The sequence below is a fragment of the Xenopus laevis genome, chromosome 9_10L, assembly GCF_017654675.1.
Source record: "Xenopus laevis strain J_2021 chromosome 9_10L, Xenopus_laevis_v10.1, whole genome shotgun sequence".
Taxonomy (NCBI): Eukaryota; Metazoa; Chordata; class Amphibia; order Anura; family Pipidae; genus Xenopus; species Xenopus laevis.
This window is the reverse complement of record NC_054387.1, coordinates 76,432,105-76,451,365: the sequence shown is the minus strand read 5'-3', so window position 1 is coordinate 76,451,365 and position 19,261 is coordinate 76,432,105. Positions and strand designations below refer to the sequence as shown.

Genomic DNA, 19,261 nt, shown 5'->3' with positions numbered 1-19,261 from the left:
AGGCCTAAGCTCAGTTTGTAACACTTTCCAAAGCAATGTCTAGGTTTTACACGAATATACGAGGCTCTGCTTTCCCAGGATATTTTACTTAGGACACTTGTATGGGTTATTCTGTAGTACATTGCTAGTATAAAGGGGAAATATACCTCCCTTTCAGACCGGAGCTCATTCAGGTGGGTTTAAAGAATCAGTAACAATTTAAAAAAAAAAAGTTAATATAGAACGGAAAAAAAAACACAAAGACAAATTAAACCTTTAAATCGCTAAGTCTTTATTAAGAAATAATTTACCGAAACTCCGCTTGCGCTCCTCTTTAGAAAAGGCGACACGGTGAAGATCCATCATGCTGCACTCAATTTCTCCTCCATGGTTATCTCCTATAAGGAAAGCAGGGAGGAGAAATTGAGCGCCGCCCAATGGATCACCTTTTCTGAAGAGGAGTTTCGGTAAGTTATCTCTTAATAAAGACTTAGCAATTTAAAAGTTTAATTTGTCCTTGTGGTTTTTTTTTCGTTCTATACTAACGAATTTCTCTTCTATTTATCTTATAGTCTCTCATGGAAACAACTGCCTGGTTGCTAGGGTAAATTAAACCCTAGCAGCCAGATACCTGCTGAAATTCCACATTGAAAATCTAAATATTCTCAAAAAAACAGAAAACTGAAAAAAGAAAGACCAATTGTAAATTATCTTGATCATACTAAAATATACACTGACCATTCCTCCAGCCGCCCAATTCTGGGAGCTGTAAAATAGCTGGATGGCAAAAGTTCAACATCCTAAATTTAAGCAGTGACATCCATTTTATTTATTCCTGCCAGCTGCCACATTTATTTACAGTACAATCTCAATTGATGCAGCAGAAAGGCTGAGGCCTTTTCAAAAGGGTATTTGGTTATGAAGGACAATATTTGGTCAGCTATATGCGTGTGTTGCCTGAAATGTTAGCAGATGAATAAAATACGGAATAATAAACTTGTGGTGTAAAACAAAAGGAAATTAGAAATCAGCTAAAGTGAAAGTTAAGGAATTTTGACCTCTAATATTCTGTATAATTTCATTAGGGGTACATTATCTCTTAAAGGAGAACTAAAGCTTAACTAAAGAAGTAGCACAGTACATTGTTTTGGGCATCTACACCAGCCCAAAGAGAACCCCAGCCCTTTTAGCAGGGAAGATATTTGCCCCCAAAGATGCCCCAGTAGCCCCCCCAGCATCTGCCATTGACAGGTTTTAGCTGGAGTATTTTTGGATTCAGATTTTTAGCAGATTTGGGGTATAATGAATCTCTTAAAATTCAAGTTTTTTTCTTCCTGAAAAACTTGAGTTTTCCCCTTTAAAAACATGGACTGGATAAATTTGAAGTTTAATAAATGGGCCCCTTAGTGTGTCCATTCTAGATAAATACACTGACCATCCCGCTAGTAAGCAGAACCTAAATAGTAGTTTCTTCAAAGAACAAGAGCATTACACAGCCCTCCCTGAGAACTCTCTTATTATGACTGACCACCTCAAAATGGCATCACTGACTTGCTTGGCCTCTGATTTTGTCAATTAGTAAAGTCTGTGAGAAATATACAGATTATAGCAAAAAAAAAAAAGAGGAAGTTGTGCTCACCAGTAAATTTTGAACCGTAAGGAGGCTGTGAACTCAAAATTCATACAAAAAAAATTCTCTGCCAGGGTCGGACTGGAGCCTTAGGGGCACACCAGGGCTGCAAACGAAGGGCTCTCCTGGCAGTCCCTGGGGCCCCCTCCAGACCTCCAATTCCCTGGCCTGCCCAAGGTTCATTTCTTTATGGGGCAGCCGGGGTGCAGGTCTGGGTCGGTGTCCTGCCGGCCTAGTCCAATACTGTTCTCTGCACTCACCCATTATCTATGTTATTGCCTGTTCTGTTTAAAGGAGAGGGCATTTTTTAGTAGCTTAATATACAAAATGTCTTAGGGGTTCTCATTGTTTCAATAAAAAAAGCTCGAACAAACTCCCATCCCCAATTTTGTCCTATTTATTAATAAAATAACTCAATTTAATTGGATCGGTAAAAAACTTGATAATAACATGCGAAAACCCAAATCACTCGTTTTTTTGGGGGTTTTGCCCGATAACCCCAAATGTATCAAATTATCGGTCTAAACCCAGTGCAGACCACAATACCTTCCAGTTGGGATAGGGGCATCTCCTATTGACGTATACATGACCTTGACAGGTCTGATATGGCGGATTTTCGGATTCTGACTTTTTGTATCATCGGGGTATATCATCTCAAAAAATTCGTTTTTTTTTTACTGTGAAAAATGTTTTTGATCTAAAAAGCACTACCAGATACATGTGAGATTTAGTAAATAACCCCCTTAATGTCCTATATGTATATTGATAATGGATGAGTGCAGAACTTTTATTTTAAACATTTATTAAAAGTAATGTTTTTGGGAATTAATATATAGTTCGTCTATTAACTTAAAAATAAATAGCAGAAAAAGCGGTCAGCTGGCCATTACTGTTTCCCCACAATGATTGTAGTATATCCATGAATTCAGTGAGAGGAAACAGGAAGTGGGCTCCACTTCCTGTCCCAGGTCACTGCCTTGCATGCAGATTTCCAGTCAGATCAGTAAAGGCCAAATTGCTAACCATTAAGTACATTTTCACTCAGATAATTCTCTCAGATTATTGAAAGGAAATTGAAAGAGATTTTTAAATGCAGATCTCTTTCAGACTATTACATGATATATTAATAAGGGGGGATCATTTTCACTTAATACCCACAATAATGGCTGTTTTGATCATTCTGAAGTAAATGCCCAATTTAGCAGAGACAAAGGGTTCAGAGGCAGGAGAGAAGATCAGCATAAGAATGTGACATTTATTCAAATTAAATTCTGTTCCTTTTTAAAAGAAAGATATTAATGTACACTCTAGTATTTACATATACAGAACATAGGCTGTGGGTTTGATCAGGTACAGGATTAACAGACACATTGTCAGAGTATTTAACATAAAAATTCAGTAGTTGTGTCTCATTGTCCATTCATGAAGGAAATATTGCATTACACAGATGAGCTGCTAACAGTTGTCCATCTTGATTATTTGTATGTTAACCCCAAAAGCAGCAACAGATCACAGATAAATCTTTGGCGTTAACAAAAAAAAGGGCAGAAGAATTGAAATATCAATAAATATCATGAAGGCACCGTTATATACAGCTAACACAATATATAAAAGTTGGTTTTAAAGGGACAGGAACACAAAAACATTTTTTTAAAGTTATCTACTTATATTGACATGCCAGTTATTGTTATCCAGTACATATAAAACTTGATTTTCTTTGAAGTAGAATTCCTAGTCTATATTACAGTGTGTTTACTCACAGCAGTAGTGTTTGCAGACATTTTTAATCTATTGCCTAAAAACAATATATAAATATTATATATACATAGCCACCCAAGGGTTCATGCCTAGGTTAGCAGCCCTCAGGTGCCTATATATAGGCACATGAAGTATATATATATGTATATATATATATATATTTCTTTATTTGAAACAAGTTTATAAAAAAAAACTCTCCTCATCCTGATGCTGGATAGTTGGAACTAAATCCAGCAACAGAGCTAAGAGGAAGGGATGGTACCCCTCTCTCTTCCAATTAGAGCATGTGCAAAGACTATCCTGGGAATGTGCCAGTCTGTGAGGAGACAAACGGCTGGTAACTATTAATACAGCCCTGGTCCCCACCAGACCTGTTGTGTTCTGAAGTCTTGAGTATGTGTTATCAGAAAGCCCTACAAAACACCAGCACATTGAATTTCTAATAAAACTACTTTGCAATCTAGAAACAATGCAGAATTTTCAAATAGGCAGGCTAAGTAAACCCTGCATATATGGCATTTTCATTTCCTGTTACAGCTCCCTTTAAATAAAATGGCACTGTATTTAGTTTGTTGATCTACTGCACATTTAACTAACACAAAGTATGAAAATGCATTTAGGACTTTAATGGTGGGTAGCTTGCTTTCAACTTCATTGTTTTTGTGTGTGTGTGAATATATACACTCAGGTATGACATCTATTATCAGGAATGCTTGGGATCTGGCTTTGGTTTATGCAGTGTTAGTTAACATCAAGTATGAGGTACTATCTTATTGAAGATTCTATAACTGCGTGTTTGTGTATGTTTATATATAAGACCAAGCCTACATTTTTGGGATTGGCACAAACATCTTGCATAGGATAATGCATAACAACGAAGGCACCACAAAGCTGTGCCCTAATGATGTATACAGACAGATCTAGGCACCAGCTCGGCTGTGAAAGGATTATATATAGACCTTGGATAAATCTCTTGGGGACTTTGTACAATATATTACAATACATTTCTTCTAGCATGACATTGGCACATAGTTATGCATTAAGGCAGATTACACTGTGTATATGGAAGACTTGTTGTGGCTCTGGGTAATTCAATACAGGATGATGTGTATATCTGTGTCTTTAGTAGTAAACTTTCTTGATTGCAGCGGCAGCACCCAGCTAAAATATCTGAAGGCCACTTTCTTTCCCAGAGTAGCAATCATAGGGCTTCACCACGTTCCCTGCTGATGTGACAGCCACAGCAGAAGCTAACAGATCTCTCCAGTAGAACAAGGTTCGGTGCAACCATTTAAATACAAGTCTGATTTGAAGTCTACGTCCCCATTAAAAAATACAGTGCAAACTGAAATAGCCATGGCATAAGTAACAATATACAAGTCAGTTAAAACAGAAGCCTAATTTTTCAGCCTTTCTGACTATCTTACATGGAAATTCAATTCATAAAAAAAAAAAAAAAAAAAAGATGAAGGAAATAGAAAACTCTAGGAATAGCTCTCATTTTCATTCCATTTTGTGACCCACTGCTTTTTTTCACTGTTCTTAGGCAATTTTCCATCTTTGTACTCTCGTTCTTCTTTGGGAATTCGTACAGCGTGGTATCGTGGGACACTGTCATCGTACCTGGATCGTTTGAAGAATCCACACTGCAAGAAAGTGAATAAAAGGCATATGTTATTAAATGCATTGCAAGGTGTTGGCTTAGAGAGACCCTTATACTTTTGGTTAAAGTGTTAACTGCAGCCAATGGGAAGGTCAACTTGGAAGGATAGATGCAAATCCATGCGCGAGGAGCAATAAACAGAGTGCAGAGAAGCTTTTGCAAGCAAAACATCCACACCAAGCAAACACGTGAAACTGTTAATACAGGACTTTAGATAAAGATGCAATTTAATGGAGAGTAAAGATAAAGTATGTTACTTCTGTGAAAATCGATATAAATTGTATAATTCATAAATAATTATATTTATTTATGTATTCCAGAGCTTATGACATTTTAAAACCCTGTGCTTAACCAGCTGATTGGAAAAGTTGTTTGCTTGACTAGCAACATAAAGGAGACGTAAAGTTTATAAAATGATGCTTATCACAAAGGTTCTTTCTATTAGAATTGAATTTGCATATGCTTTTTTAATCAAGCTGAACTCTTTAAAAAGTATATAAATGAGATGCCTGCATATGTGTAGCATGTGCTAACTAGCTAACTACTACTTTCACGGAAACACTCTCTGTTATGCCCATCCATTGTTGTTTATGATCCAATAGAATGCTGGTAATTCCTGTGTAGTGTGTATAGCTTTTCTGCATGCCCCTTTTACCATAATCATGGTGTGCCACAATGTGTTACCATTAAAAAATCTCCTTCATACGCTATCCAATTACTCTTAAGTACATGTAATTATTTTCAGATGGTGAATGGTCGAAGTCGAATTTTTAAAGAGACAGTACACAAAAAATAGCTCGAAATTCAAATTTTTTTAATTTGAAAATTCATCTTGACCTTTGATAAATCTGCCCCTAAGTGTGCCATTCGCATTAAGGCTATGGTATATAAGGCATTTCGTCACAACAAATGGAATTAATACATGATGATCCAAAACTGTGTGTCATAACCATTATAATAAATCAGCATACTGGTTAAGTCTTAAAGCCAAAAAGCCAAGGGAACAGTCTCATATTAATGCAGACATGACCAATATCAAAATAACCAGTAATAACAAAGAGTAGATGAAGTAAAGACAGATGCAATCCCAAGTTACCTCATATTTAGAGAGAGAACACATAATTATGCCAAGCATGCACATTCCACTGTAGGCACAGTTAAAATAAGAGCTGTTTTGAGGTTAGTGTTTGGTAGGTGTTACATAAATGTAATTCAAATGGAATTAATTATTTTAGTTATTAGTTCTACAGTCCCATGGGTACCACCTACCATACAGTCTCTTGCTTTAGTAAAAAATCCTAGTACTGGTCCTCAGTAAAAAAGCCTAATACTGGTCTGGTTCCTAAGATAAATCGTTATATTAAAGGGGTTGTTCATCTTTAAGTTAACTGTTAGTATGATGTAGAGCAGGGATCCCCAACCTTTTGAACCCGTGAGCAACATTCAGAAGAAAAAGGAGGTGGGGAGCAACACAAGCATGAAAAATGTTCTTGGGGTGCCAAATAAATGCTGTGATTGGCCATTTGGTAGCCCCTATGTGGATTGCCATTCTACATTGAGGCTCTGTTTGGCAGTGCACCTGGTTTTTATACAACCAAAACCTCCAAGCCTGGAATTTAAAAATAAGCACCCTCTTTGAGAAAACTGGGAGCAACATTGAAGGGGTTGGAGAGCAACATGTTGCTCACGAGCTACTGGTTGGGGATCACTGATGTAGAGAGTGATATTCTGATAAAATTTGCAATTGGCTTTCATTTATTATTATTTGTGACTTTTGAGTTATTTTGTTTTTTATTCATCAGCTCTTCAGTTTGCAATCTCAGCAATCTGGTTGCAAGGGTCATAATTACCCTAGCAATCATGCATTGATTTGAATAAAGCTCCCCATAGACGCGATGATTCTTCTTGCCGAACGACCGATTTCTTATCGTGCGGTTAGTGGTATTCGAACGATCGTACATCTTACGATTTTTGGCCGACATCTGTCAGGAAATTGATCGGCCAGGTCAAAAAATCTTTGTCGGTCCCAGTGCAATCTATCTATGTTTGCAGGGCCAAGCAGGCAGCTCCCCTTTGTTTTCCTGGCAAATTGGTCTTTTTAGTTGATGGTAAATTCGTACGATCGTTCTGAGAAGATCGTGGTCTCACGATCAGGATCTGATCTTTTAAAAATCTAAACATCTATGGGGAGCTTACGAGATTGGATTATGAATAGGAGAGGCCTGAATAGAAAGATGGGTGATAAAAAGTTGCAATAACAATAAAGGTGTAGCCTTACACCGTATTTGTTTTTTTTAGATGGAGTCAGTGACCCCCATTTAAAAGCTGGAAAGAGTCAGAAGAAGATGACAAATAATTCAGAAACTAAAAAAAAATAATAATGATGATGTCCAATTGAAAAACTCTTTACAATTGGCCATTCTATAACATACTAAAAGTTATTGTAAAGGTGAACCACCCCTTTAATTCTAAAATGGGTGTGGATGGTCTGCTAGGGGTTTTTTCCCCCTTAAGTGTGCATCTGAAATCCACCCCATGTGTACAGTAAAAATTAGGAACAATAGTATTGAGCAATCTGGCATCTGCCATTACCATAATGATAATTGTATAGAATCTGGCTCTTTGAGTTTACCCGATTAAAGCAACTGAAACAATACTTTAGCTTGACTAAAGAAGTGTGTGTTTCCCCATTACTATTAAAGACAGGAAGGACAGAAGCCCAGTTAGAAACATAATCCTGAAGATTTAGTAGAGATTTGTGCAGTAGAAGAATTTGCAGGCAAACCACTTCCCACAGCCAGCAAATAAAACGATCATTTACCAAATCACAGATTGTTGATCAATATTATGCATCAGAAGTTAGCCTCTCTTTGTCTGAAGGCTGAGCATGAATCTCAGCCTTGTGATATGTGGCATCAAATTGATCTTTCTTATCTCTCCTGAAGAAGCCACACTACAAAGAATCAAGGGGAATTGATAAATTGCATGCATTTTGATGATTGGAAAAATGTGAACAGAGATATGTAATCAATAGTTATCATTGGTGACATATATTTATAGCATTGCAAAGCATCTTTAAACAACAGTATACACTGTGAGCAATGAAACAGGGTCCCCCAAAAAATTGCAGTGTCTGAATTATAGATTATAGAAAGCGGAAGGGCCCAGCTCAAGATATATTTTTATAGTCTTCTGCCAGCGCAAGGGCTCTTACTTTTTATTCTATGACATTGTCATTTTATACAATCCATCCTGTGAACTGATGTATTAGCTGATTGGTGGTTGAAGCAAAACAGTAGACAACACTGATATAGGAAAAGTGAAAATATATCACTATGATTAAATGAAATATGATCCTACTAAATGACTGATGGTATTAATGGGTCAGATTGTGTATTGTTCCATGTTAATAAAGATACTGAATCCTACAGGAAATAATATACTAGGACAATAGGGCCAGTTGTGAAAATCATTTTAATTAGGGGAGAAACTGTGCATCTCACTAGTGGCTTCAGAGTAACAACTCCCAGCAGCCTCTGCCCATCTAAGTACAAATCCCATCCACCTTTGCAAGCTCACTATTTTAAACAGTCACCCTCAAAGCTCCCATTGCATGTCACACATGCCTATTTCAAACATCACTACCAGAATTACAATTAGGGTTGCAAGTGTGTGCAAACATTACATTTATATACATTTTGATATTAGCCCCAAAGCAGCTCCCTCTATCAGTAAGGACCACTCAGGCTTCCCACTATCTCATTGGCTATCCCTGATATAAAACTCTTTCAGCCTTTTTCAGATCATCATCTTACTGTGAATGTTTACAGAGCTAAGTAATGTATATTTTTGATTTTAGACAATGAGAACATAAACATATGTAAGTACATATGTAAAATGATAAGCACATACCTTCCACAGCAAAAACACTAAGAGTGCAAGCATCAATATACCAGCAAGGATAGCCACGAAAATAATCCACCAAGGTACACCTGAGTATTGAGCAACTGTCTTCTCTGGGAAAACGGTGACGCGAACCTGTGAAAAAAGATAGAGGGAATCTTCTATGCATATTTACATTCATAAATATGGGTTAAAGCTTCCACGTTGTTTGTCTTAGCTGATGCATTCTTTGTAGGCGGCAACAGCATCCCTAAATACTAGAACGTTTTCAGTTCTTTATTTATTCAAATAAAGCAATGAAGAAACTCAAATTGCATTTCTACACTTCACTGGAAGACTCAACAATATTTCAGACACTTCCCTATAGCAAGGGCCAGAAAGCTATTGTATTATGTTAATAGCGGTACAGGCTCAGTCTAAAGTATGCAGTACAGTTTTGATTTCCAGTACAAAGGATTCTTTAAAGAACTATAGAGAAATTAGCAATTAAACAAACTGGGTATGGAAAATCTCACTTAGGAAGAAAGGCTGGCCACAATGAGGTACTTTATACTGGTGCAGAGTCATTTTAAAGAGGATGTGATTACAATGTGTGAATATAAAAGTGGACCATAGATTTAAGTTTCTTCATTCACCAGTAGAAGTTTTCAGAGAACAAGAGGGTATCCCTTGAGATTAGAGGTAAGGTTAGGCCCAGTTCCATTAACTCACACCAATCAATCAGATGCTTGCTTTCAAACAGATGCAAGCTGCTGGTTGCTGGTTGCTAAGGGTTGGCAGACTTAAAGCCAAGTTAGGACTTGTTAAGACTTTGCTGTAAAAAGCTGCACAGAATGGCATTGCAGTAGTTCAGAGCTTTCTGGATAATTGGTTTGCGAATAATGGATCCTATACCTGTACTAGATACAAGCCCTTACCTGGTAACCTTCATTGGCCAATTTAATGTTTTGTGCTGCTGTGTCTACACTTATGAAAGCCTTCACAAGGATATCAAGGTAATTCATCTTTGAGTATTCCTATTGGAAATAAAAAGCAAGTATTCCATGAACAAACAAAACATCCAGTAGCCTTAATTTACATTAACATCCAGGGAACAAGTATTAAATGCATACCTCTATGAAGGTACTGTTCCATAGTCTTGACCTTGCCTTAATGACTGCACTACTGTCCATACCATGGAGAGGACATTTAATAGTCACACATTTTGCTTGGTTGTTGCAATCCTGGAACCGACATTGATTAGTCATTAGTTGAAAATCAAATAATATAACATTTCCTTATACATAACCACATATAAATAATGCCAGTTTTTTAGGCGTTTTTACTGCTTAAGATCACTATCAAACATAATAATAACGTGAAAATTACAACTATCACATCTACCATGGCTATAGAAAAGGTTCAGAGTGACTAGGGGGTATAGTAATCACTGAGGACATAAATTAGCTGAACAGAGGTGGCCTTGTATACATCCTCAACACCTTATATGCCACAGATTATAGAACATGTACCTGCATACTAAGGATGTAGATTCTACATTTCCAGGCTCTCTTGAACTGTATGTGCACTTAAAAGATTGGAGATGTCATTGTTTACTGTGGCCCTCTTTCTAGCAAAAAAATGTGTGGATACAATGTGCATAATATGTCTGTTATTGGAGAATCCGTCTTACCAATGTCATGTACTTCCTCTCAGAAAACAGAGAAAACGATTTATCACTTGTTCCACTTTGGCTTTCTCCAATTTCACGTCTGTGTCTCGTTTTACCTGATTCCTATCAGAAAAAAATCCAGCAGTTACAACCTTTCATCTGGTTTCTCTAAAAGAAATAGAACTATGGTAAACCGGAGATGGTTAAGGGTAGCAAAATATGTTGTTCCCTTAAAGCCAAAACAACTGCAACAGCCGAAATGTGAAGTAAAGGCTTGGATGGAGGTGAGCAATGCATTTTTGTCCCTGCTGAGCTGCTGCACATGTGCTAATTAATACAATGGGCATATGCACCAGAGACATCAACAATGATCACAAACAATGCAAAGAGGTCAAACGATAAAGTGCATTTTTTATTTTTTATGGCAACATTTATGTTTGTACAGCTGCCAGGTACATTCAAAGAATATACAGATGCTTTTACAGACTATAATAATGATGTTTTGACTAGAAGCATTTAGGTCATAATTTACAATATCTAGTAATTATAAGTCTACAGTAACTGGAAGATTACTCCGCAAATCCAATTACTTTAGACTTATCGCTGCTAGTTACTGTAAACCAGCATTTAGTAAACGAATACACTGCAAACAGGTAGTAAACCTATTATTTATAAAGCTATGGGGTAAATTTATCAAAGAGTGAAGTTCCGCAGCTCTCTATTCATTTATATGGGATGTTGAAAGGCGTATTTATCAATGGGTGAAAGTGAAATTTCACCCTTTGATAAATACGCCTTTAAAAACCCCATAGAAATGAATGAGAAGTGGCGGAATTTCACTCTAGTGGCGGAACTTCACTATTAACTTCACTCTTTGATAAATATACCCCTAAGTATTTAAGTACATGCTACCTCTGCAGTTTCATACTTTGGATGTTAAAAATACATCAAACATGTAGCTGTATGTATGTAGTAGCAACCTTGATAGCATTCAGCATTTGTAGTATTGTGAATTTGACAAAGCAGCTGTAGATGCAAATAAAAACCAAAGTACTCATTGTTTTTATCCAGCATAGCTACTTAATTAACACCTTACCAGCAATTTCAGTTTATTTATTTCCCCAGCAGGCTGACACTCAATTTTGTCAAGCCCCTCTGATTCAATTTTCACCAAGTAAAGCAACCATTTGCCATTGTGGATTTCTTTTGGCCACTGAATATTCAGGAAAGTAGTACCAAGTGCTTTAAGAGGCCTTCCAAAATTCGTTACCTGAAATGAACACAAAAACAAGTAATTAGGTACAGAAAATGCAAATGTGTGTAACTTTTTTTGATTCTGTCTTGATAAATTGTTTGAAATAATTATTTGAATGAATTATTGTGACAACGCTGGGAAATTGACAAAATGTCTAGCCCCATGTCAGATTTCAAAATTGAATATAAAAAAATCTGTTTGCTCTTTTGAGAAATGGATTTCAGTGCAGAATTCTGCTGGAGTTATTAACTGATGAGTTTTGAAAAAAAACATGTTTTCCGATGACAGGATCCCTTTAATGAATACCGTTCACAATGTGAACTAAAAGTAATTGTATTTCTCCAAACAGAGGGAGCTTAAGGCACGACATTTTGACATGATTTTACACAGTACTTACTCGGAAATCAAACTCTATTAAGTTTCCAATTTCCTCTTCTGACTTCATGGCGCTTTCGCCAACAACATTGCCCCCAAAGTACACTTGGGAAGGTTTGGCAACTCTGAAAGATAAAAAAAAAATGATTTACAGAAGATATATTTCAAGTTTTTATTGTCTTGTCATTAAATGAACTATTACATGTGCATATTACATTCTAGGTCCCATATGGATTGTTCTTTAGCTGCAGTTAAACTTCTGACTGATAGAGTCCACTGTAATGCTATAAGCCAGTTCTGTAACAAAGGAACACAGGACCAGCAAATAGGAAAACTGATGCCCTTATGCTGATTGTGAATATTTACGAACATGTTCCCCTGTACCATGACTATTATGAGTGTGCAGACAGAGTAAGACCAATTTATACATACAATCAATATACTGTACAATACAACAGCGCAATTTATTCATGACCAGTACAGTTTTGTTTGCCTTAGAGCAGTGTTCCCTAACCATTGGCTCAGAAGCAATATGCTGCTTACCAACCCTCTGGATGTTACTCCCAGTGGCCTCAAAGGTGCTTATTTTTGGATTCTTGCCTTGGAGGCAATTTTGGTGCATAAAAACCAGGTTTATGGAGACCTGTAGGTTGCCGGTCCACATATGGGGCTACTAAATAGCCATTCACAGCCCTTATTTGGCACCCCCTGGAACTATTTCATGCATGCGTTGCTCCGTGACTCTTTTTACATATGAACGTGGCTCATGGCTACAAATTAAAGTGAGAAACTGTAGGTAAGCAGATATATGAAGGGAAGGACAGTAATTCAAAGACTTACCCAGAGACAGAAAGCAACAACTCCACCACCACTCTGGCCTTTGCAACCACAGGGTCCAAGTTGGCTTGGGAACTTGTTCTGTAATAGATAACCTAATGTAAATACATTTTTAAAAAAGTAACCTCAGAAATTTGGAATATAAAATGTAAAAAAAAACATACGTTTTCAAATTAAGGTCAATATTCAGCTCAGTAGTATCAACTGATATCTCATTTGTGCTCAGGATCAGATAGAAAGTCACCTGTAAAGATGCAATAGATGAAAAAAAAACACAATTACAGGGCATTAGTATAATGTGTTTTGCCAACAATCCTATTATCTTATCATCTTCATGGCTTCCAAGCATATAAGAAGCATATCCCCAATCATAACTATGTGTGTGTGTATATATATATATATATATATATATATATATATATATATATATATATATATATATATATATATATATATAAAACTTCGAACTGGTGCACACGGCAAGCAAAAACGTTAATGCCTGTGTGCTGGTTTATACAAATCATGTTGTAACTAAAGAAAAAAACCGCACCAAACAGGTCTCAGCATAGTGTCAAAAAGGAGCAAAATTTATTATCGACGTTTCGGCTCTGTAGATCGAGCCGTCTTCAGGAATATTCCTGAAGACGGCTCGATCTACAGAGCCAAAACGTCGATAACAAATTTTGCTCCTTTTTGACACTATGCTAAGACCTGTTTGGTGCGGTTTTTTCTTTAGTTACTATATATGTATATATATATATATATATATATATATATATATATATATATATATATATATATATATATATATGTCTGGAAATATCGAAAATAATTTCATCAGTCAAAAAGTGTAGCATTTTATCTGGAAGGAACATTTGGTGGTTGATGGCACTTCTTCAACAAGGCGGTTCTGTAAGACTTACATTGGCATTCCGTTTAAAGGGGTTTCCAAGTTCACAGAACACCACTGAGCCATTGGGGTTTGATGCACAAGGTAAAGTTTTATCCTGTGTTCACAAAAACAGAGAAGAAAAGAGAATATCAACATTACTCAAGTAATAAACAAACACACCACTCAATGACTTTCCTTATTGGTTACATACCAGTTGAGGATTCAGCTCTTGATATCTAGAATAGGATAAAGAGCTGGGAAGTTCTGCAGTAAGCTGCGCTTCGTGGGCATCATCGCCATCCATTTTTGGATTTGCTGGATCAGACGGTTTGTTAGTGACAGTGATCTCTAAAGCAATTTCTTTCTGGTTTTTCAGAGCTAACACTGGAATACCATTCTCTCTGTGTCATTGAAGGAAAAAATATCAATGAATTATAAAAAAAAACCTGTTTCTACTAGAAGGAAGTACAAACTGAAAGTTTTTTCTTACTTCTTTAATTCTGTGAACGAATCTTGGCTTCCTTCTCTGGTTAAAAACTTGTATTTCAGTTGCATGTTGCTATTGCAGATGTTATCCTCCCCGCATCCTTCCTTCAGAAACGGGACCTAGGGAAAATGAAGGTGCATCGGTAAAAAAGTTCACATTTGCATACACTGTTAGCATGTTAGAGATGGGTCTATTCTAAATATTATTTTTTAGTAAATTTATTTATTTTGTATTGTTTTGTTTTTTTAAAATATTTACCCTTCCTTTTCTTCATTTTCAGTCTTCGGCTAAAAATGCTAACTGGTTCTCAGGGGCACCGCCCAATGTTCCCTCTAATTCCTTCTTGGTTATGTGCACACATAAAAAAAATTATTTTGTGCGCACATTTTAAACTATTGTTTTAAAGGACATGTCAAGCCAATAAAAGAAAATACAATTATAAGCAACTTTCCAATATGAATTTATTAAACGTATTAATGCTTAAAAGTTGTTTCTACATGTAATTGCTATACATGTAAACGCTATTACATTTTAGACAATGTTGCAAAAGCCAGTCTCCTCCAGCAAGAAAATCTCTAGGCTTGTCTTACATTGTTTCAAATGCCAGAACCACCAGAGCCGAGAATAGGAAGGGACAAACAAACACTGATTTCAATAGCAATACAAATCATTTAAAAACCATAGAAAATATATTATGTATTTTTTTGAGCTGACATGTCCTTTAAAATTGTGTAGGAAAGCAAAATGTTGGAGCAAGGCACTCAAATAGGTCACACATGGAGTAAAAATAGAAATTTTATTTGTATAAACAACTCATGCCTGACATGTTTCGTGTCTAAGACACTTAGTCATAGGCTCAGGTCAGAATTAATACAAAATGTTGTGTTTTCACACAAAATTCTTTGTGCACACCACAATTTGTTGGGTGTGTTGGCCTCAAGAGCACACACATTTGTGGGAACATTGGCACTGCCCAAAAAAAGATTTACTGTTTAGTTCCATTCTATTGCAATTCTTATTTGTATTGAATACATTTCCTTTTAGGCCCTCTACTACTCATTTTCCATTGTAAAACTGCTTCCTAGGTGCAAAGCAGGATGCAAGTAGCATGTTGGATTGGGTCCATTTTTTGCACTTGGCATCATGCCCTGCACTTAGTAAATGAGCCCTTCAGAGACAAAGCTTAACAAACCCTGATCTAATACATATTACATTTCAATATGAAATATTTTCTTGCACAGATCAATACTGACATAGGTAATGGGCTAGAACTAAGTGTAGGCAGAAGAGGCACAGTACTAAGGCACTGGATATGTTCCTCAGCTACCTGCCTACCCATAGTTCTGGCCCCATTCATATTGCATATTGCATCACCGTTTCCAATCCACCTCCCCCAAACTCTGCCCACCCTTTCTTCACTGTGAGAGGGAGGGGTGATTAAGGGAGGTGCAGTGCCATGGGCACACCTCACATTTGGCCCAGCACTGTCTTCAGAGCAAGAATACTTACATTGGCGGTAGCAGTCTTAGGCTCATTAGAATTCAGGATTGGCATAAGTTCTGGGAGTGGACTACTTTGTCTCTTCTTCCGACTCACACTTTTTATGTCTGCACTAACAGACACGGCAAAGGGGTGTAGCTTGTCTCTAATACTTTCCTGAAATGAAAATTTATGGGAATTATGTTTAATTGGCCATTTGGAATTATGTTTAATTGGTCATTTGTAAGTATAATGGCAGTTATGTCATTATTGTACTGACATTACTTGCTTGCTGGCTTGTTCTGTATAAATAACTTGTGACACACACACAAAATAGACAGCTATGCCCACACACACAAAACAGACAGCTATGCCCACACACACACAAAACAGACAGCTATGCCCCAAACACACAAAACAGACAGCTATGCCCACACACACACACACACACACACCCACACATACACAAACAGACAGTTTGCCCAAACACATTCCCAGTCTAGCAACTCTTAAAAAATAGGTAGAGCTTTATTTTCATAATTCTGTCTCAGCAAGGATAATATTTTCATAACAACTGCTATAATTAGAGCTAATTGCTGTTTGGTGGCTTTGGGTTACAGGACAAAGTAACTACTTATGCATAGTCTCTTAACTGCAACCGGGGTTACCATAATCTACCATGAGATTGACCTGGTCACACCTCCAACCAAACTAGACCCACCCAACCCCTGCCCTAATACGCCAATACCCTGCCTACTTCTGGGAAGCCCACCCATATTTTAGCTGATCCATACAGTGCTCTTATTGGTGCCCCCCCCAATGGTGCACCCCTGTGCAACCATGAAATACATTATAATCTGTCCATGTCACTGGTGTTACTGCCAGGGGAACATTGGTCTCAACAAGGGACTTTGGTAGGTATGTGACTCAAATTCAAATTCTGACTGGAAAGATGAATCATAAAGAAACATAGTTATAACAGATTCAGTGGTTCCCAAACTGGGGGGGGGGCACTTTCGGAGCCAGAACAGTGGATGTTTTGGCTCAGTCTAAAGGCCTCTTAACTAAAATTTGAAAAGCACACCTATTTGCCCTTCTATATACTCCTAGAAACCCAATGTACATTTGGTGATATCTGGAGCGAATATGTATCTGTTATTTTATATATATTTGGAACTATGGCTAAAACAGCAATGTTTCCATGTACAGTATGAGTGAAGGAGGCATGGACTATATTTTGTCCTCATATGGTTGCTTGAACTAAAAAAGTTGCTGGCAGTAAGTGCATATTTCCCAACAATACTGTAGGAAAATAGGATTACACATAAGGGGACAAAAGGACAATGCTGATAAAGGGACATAGCCAAAACCGTCCCATTTTTAAATTTCCAATGAGTAATTGTGATAATAATGTTAGTAACACTGTTCTCTGGTTGAACATTGTCTAATTCATCAACACAGTGTATAATTCCAGTACTTGGGGAGTTAAATGTGTGTGCCCAAAATAAAGATCTAAACTGTTTACCAGAAGCTGAAGTGCTGTTGTGACACATCCTCTTTGATTCTGACCTCTAAGTTCAATGGTTTTTGACAATTTGCTTTCCTGGGGAAGTTCTTTAAAGTTCATCCTTAATGGCTTGTGCAATTGTCGCCTGTCAGTTTCAAGTTCAAATGTGTAGTTCAGGGCTAAGAAAAAAATGAGAACTTGGTTGGTAAAGGATTCTGTGTGCAATATAAAGAGTTAAGTCCCTCCTAATGCATTATTCAACACTATAACGATATCAGCCCAAAGTATACTGTATATAGCATACCTAAAACTATGGGCCAGGATACCAACACATTGCCTTACAGGTACAAGGTACATCTGAAGATGTTGGCACACAGGGCATTTGCTGGTGAAGAATCACACGAATGCCCCTGTGCAGCCTTTAATTGACTTGAATGGAATCTATCTGTCAGTAACATTGACAAGAAGATTTTTCCAGAAGTGCTTGAGCGTGTGTTTGTGTTGTGTGATACAACAAACTACCCACCCTTGAGTGCTGTAACCAGCATCTACTTGTTACCCTGCACAAAGGTCTGCATTTTCTCTGCCAGCAAAGAGAACACCAAGGGGGTTATTTATTAAAGTCCGAAAGCCAAAAACCGAAAAATTTGTTTGTTTTTTTTTTACTATAAAACGATTTGGGTTTTTTTCACGATTTTTTCAGGTTTTTAAAAAGCACAGGAAATTTTCGGTAAAGTGTATTGATAAATAAGAAGAAAGAACCGTGCGGATTTGGTCAGAGTAGTTTTCAGAAAATATTGAGATAAATTCGGACTGTGATAAATGGGCCTCCACGTGTGACATTGTCCTTAGTGTAACTGTGAAGCTTCTTCATTTACTTGTTATTCTTACCTTTCTAGTTAGACCATTTTTTATTTACCTTTCATCCCTGCATTCAAAGCACTGCCTGTAAGTAACTACTGGCCACAAGACACCAAATGTTGCACTTACTTAGAACTGGATTGTAGCTTTTAGGATTTGCAGTGTATTCAAAACAAGCTTCTACGTCCAAACTGAAATTATAGAATAATATTTATAAGCATTAAACGTTGCAAAGATAAGGGTGATTGGCTGTTTTGGATTATAATACATTGGTAGATGTCTTCATGTTACTTCCAGTGCACTTGGAAAACATCTAATAAAATGCAGTTGTGATCTATGGAACTGAATATGTCTTTTACATTTAGGGGCAGATTTACTAAGGGTCGAATATCGAGGGTTAATTAACCCTCGATATTCGACTAGGAACTAAAATCGTTCGACTTCGAATATCGAAGTCGAACGATTTAGCGCTAATACTTCGATCGAACGATCGAAGGATTATTCGTTCGATCGAACGATTAAATCCTTCGAATCGAACGATTCGAAGGATTTTAATACAATGATCGAACGAATATCCTTCGATCAAAAATACATAGGCAAGCCTATGGGGACCTTCCCCATAGGCTAACATTGAGTTCGGTAGCTTTTAGCTGCCGAACTAGGGGGTCGAAGTTTTTCTTAAAGAGACAGTACTTCGATTATCGAACGATCGAATAGTCGAACGATTTTTAGTTCGAATCGTTCGATTCGTAGTCGAAGTCGTAGTCGAAGGTCGAACTAGCCCATTCGATGGTCAAAGTAGCCAAAAAAACACTTCGAAATTCGAAGTTTTTTTTATTCGAATCCTTCACTCGAGCTTTGTAAATGTGCCCCTTAGTGTTAAGTATCCCTAGCTATACTATCCACCTATAATATCTACCTTGTTATAACCATTATAGAAGTCAGTTATCATCCAGCCCCAAATCTGTTTTTTAGCTCATTCCA

At 37.0% G+C, this 19,261-nt stretch overlaps 1 protein-coding gene across 3 annotated transcripts in view; it reads right to left on the bottom strand.

Annotated features, from left to right (window-relative positions):
- Positions 1–2,844: 2,844 nt before the first annotated feature.
- Positions 2,845–19,261, bottom strand: part of itga6.L (integrin subunit alpha 6 L homeolog) — a 68,139-nt gene continuing 51,722 nt past the window's right edge. For 2 of the 3 annotated variants that reach the window (XM_018235909.2, XM_018235907.2), the window contains exons 11-25: positions 18,407–18,468; positions 17,435–17,595; positions 15,940–16,086; positions 14,434–14,549; positions 14,155–14,344; positions 13,975–14,058; positions 13,216–13,295; positions 13,055–13,132; positions 12,237–12,339; positions 11,681–11,854; positions 10,606–10,707; positions 10,046–10,156; positions 9,851–9,949; positions 8,943–9,068; positions 2,845–5,013 (exon numbers count right to left, since the gene is read on the bottom strand). In XM_018235909.2, coding sequence (XP_018091398.1) covers positions 4,852–5,013; positions 8,943–9,068; positions 9,851–9,949; positions 10,046–10,156; positions 10,606–10,707; positions 11,681–11,854; positions 12,237–12,339; positions 13,055–13,132; positions 13,216–13,295; positions 13,975–14,058; positions 14,155–14,344; positions 14,434–14,549; positions 15,940–16,086; positions 17,435–17,595; positions 18,407–18,468 — 1,795 coding nt within the window. In that variant the 3' untranslated portion in view covers positions 2,845–4,851. Of the gene's footprint in view, positions 5,014–7,851; positions 7,984–8,942; positions 9,069–9,850; positions 9,950–10,045; positions 10,157–10,605; positions 10,708–11,680; positions 11,855–12,236; positions 12,340–13,054; positions 13,133–13,215; positions 13,296–13,974; positions 14,059–14,154; positions 14,345–14,433; positions 14,550–15,939; positions 16,087–17,434; positions 17,596–18,406; positions 18,469–19,261 lie in introns of all 3 variants that reach the window. The other variant, XM_018235908.2, reaches the window with a different exon arrangement.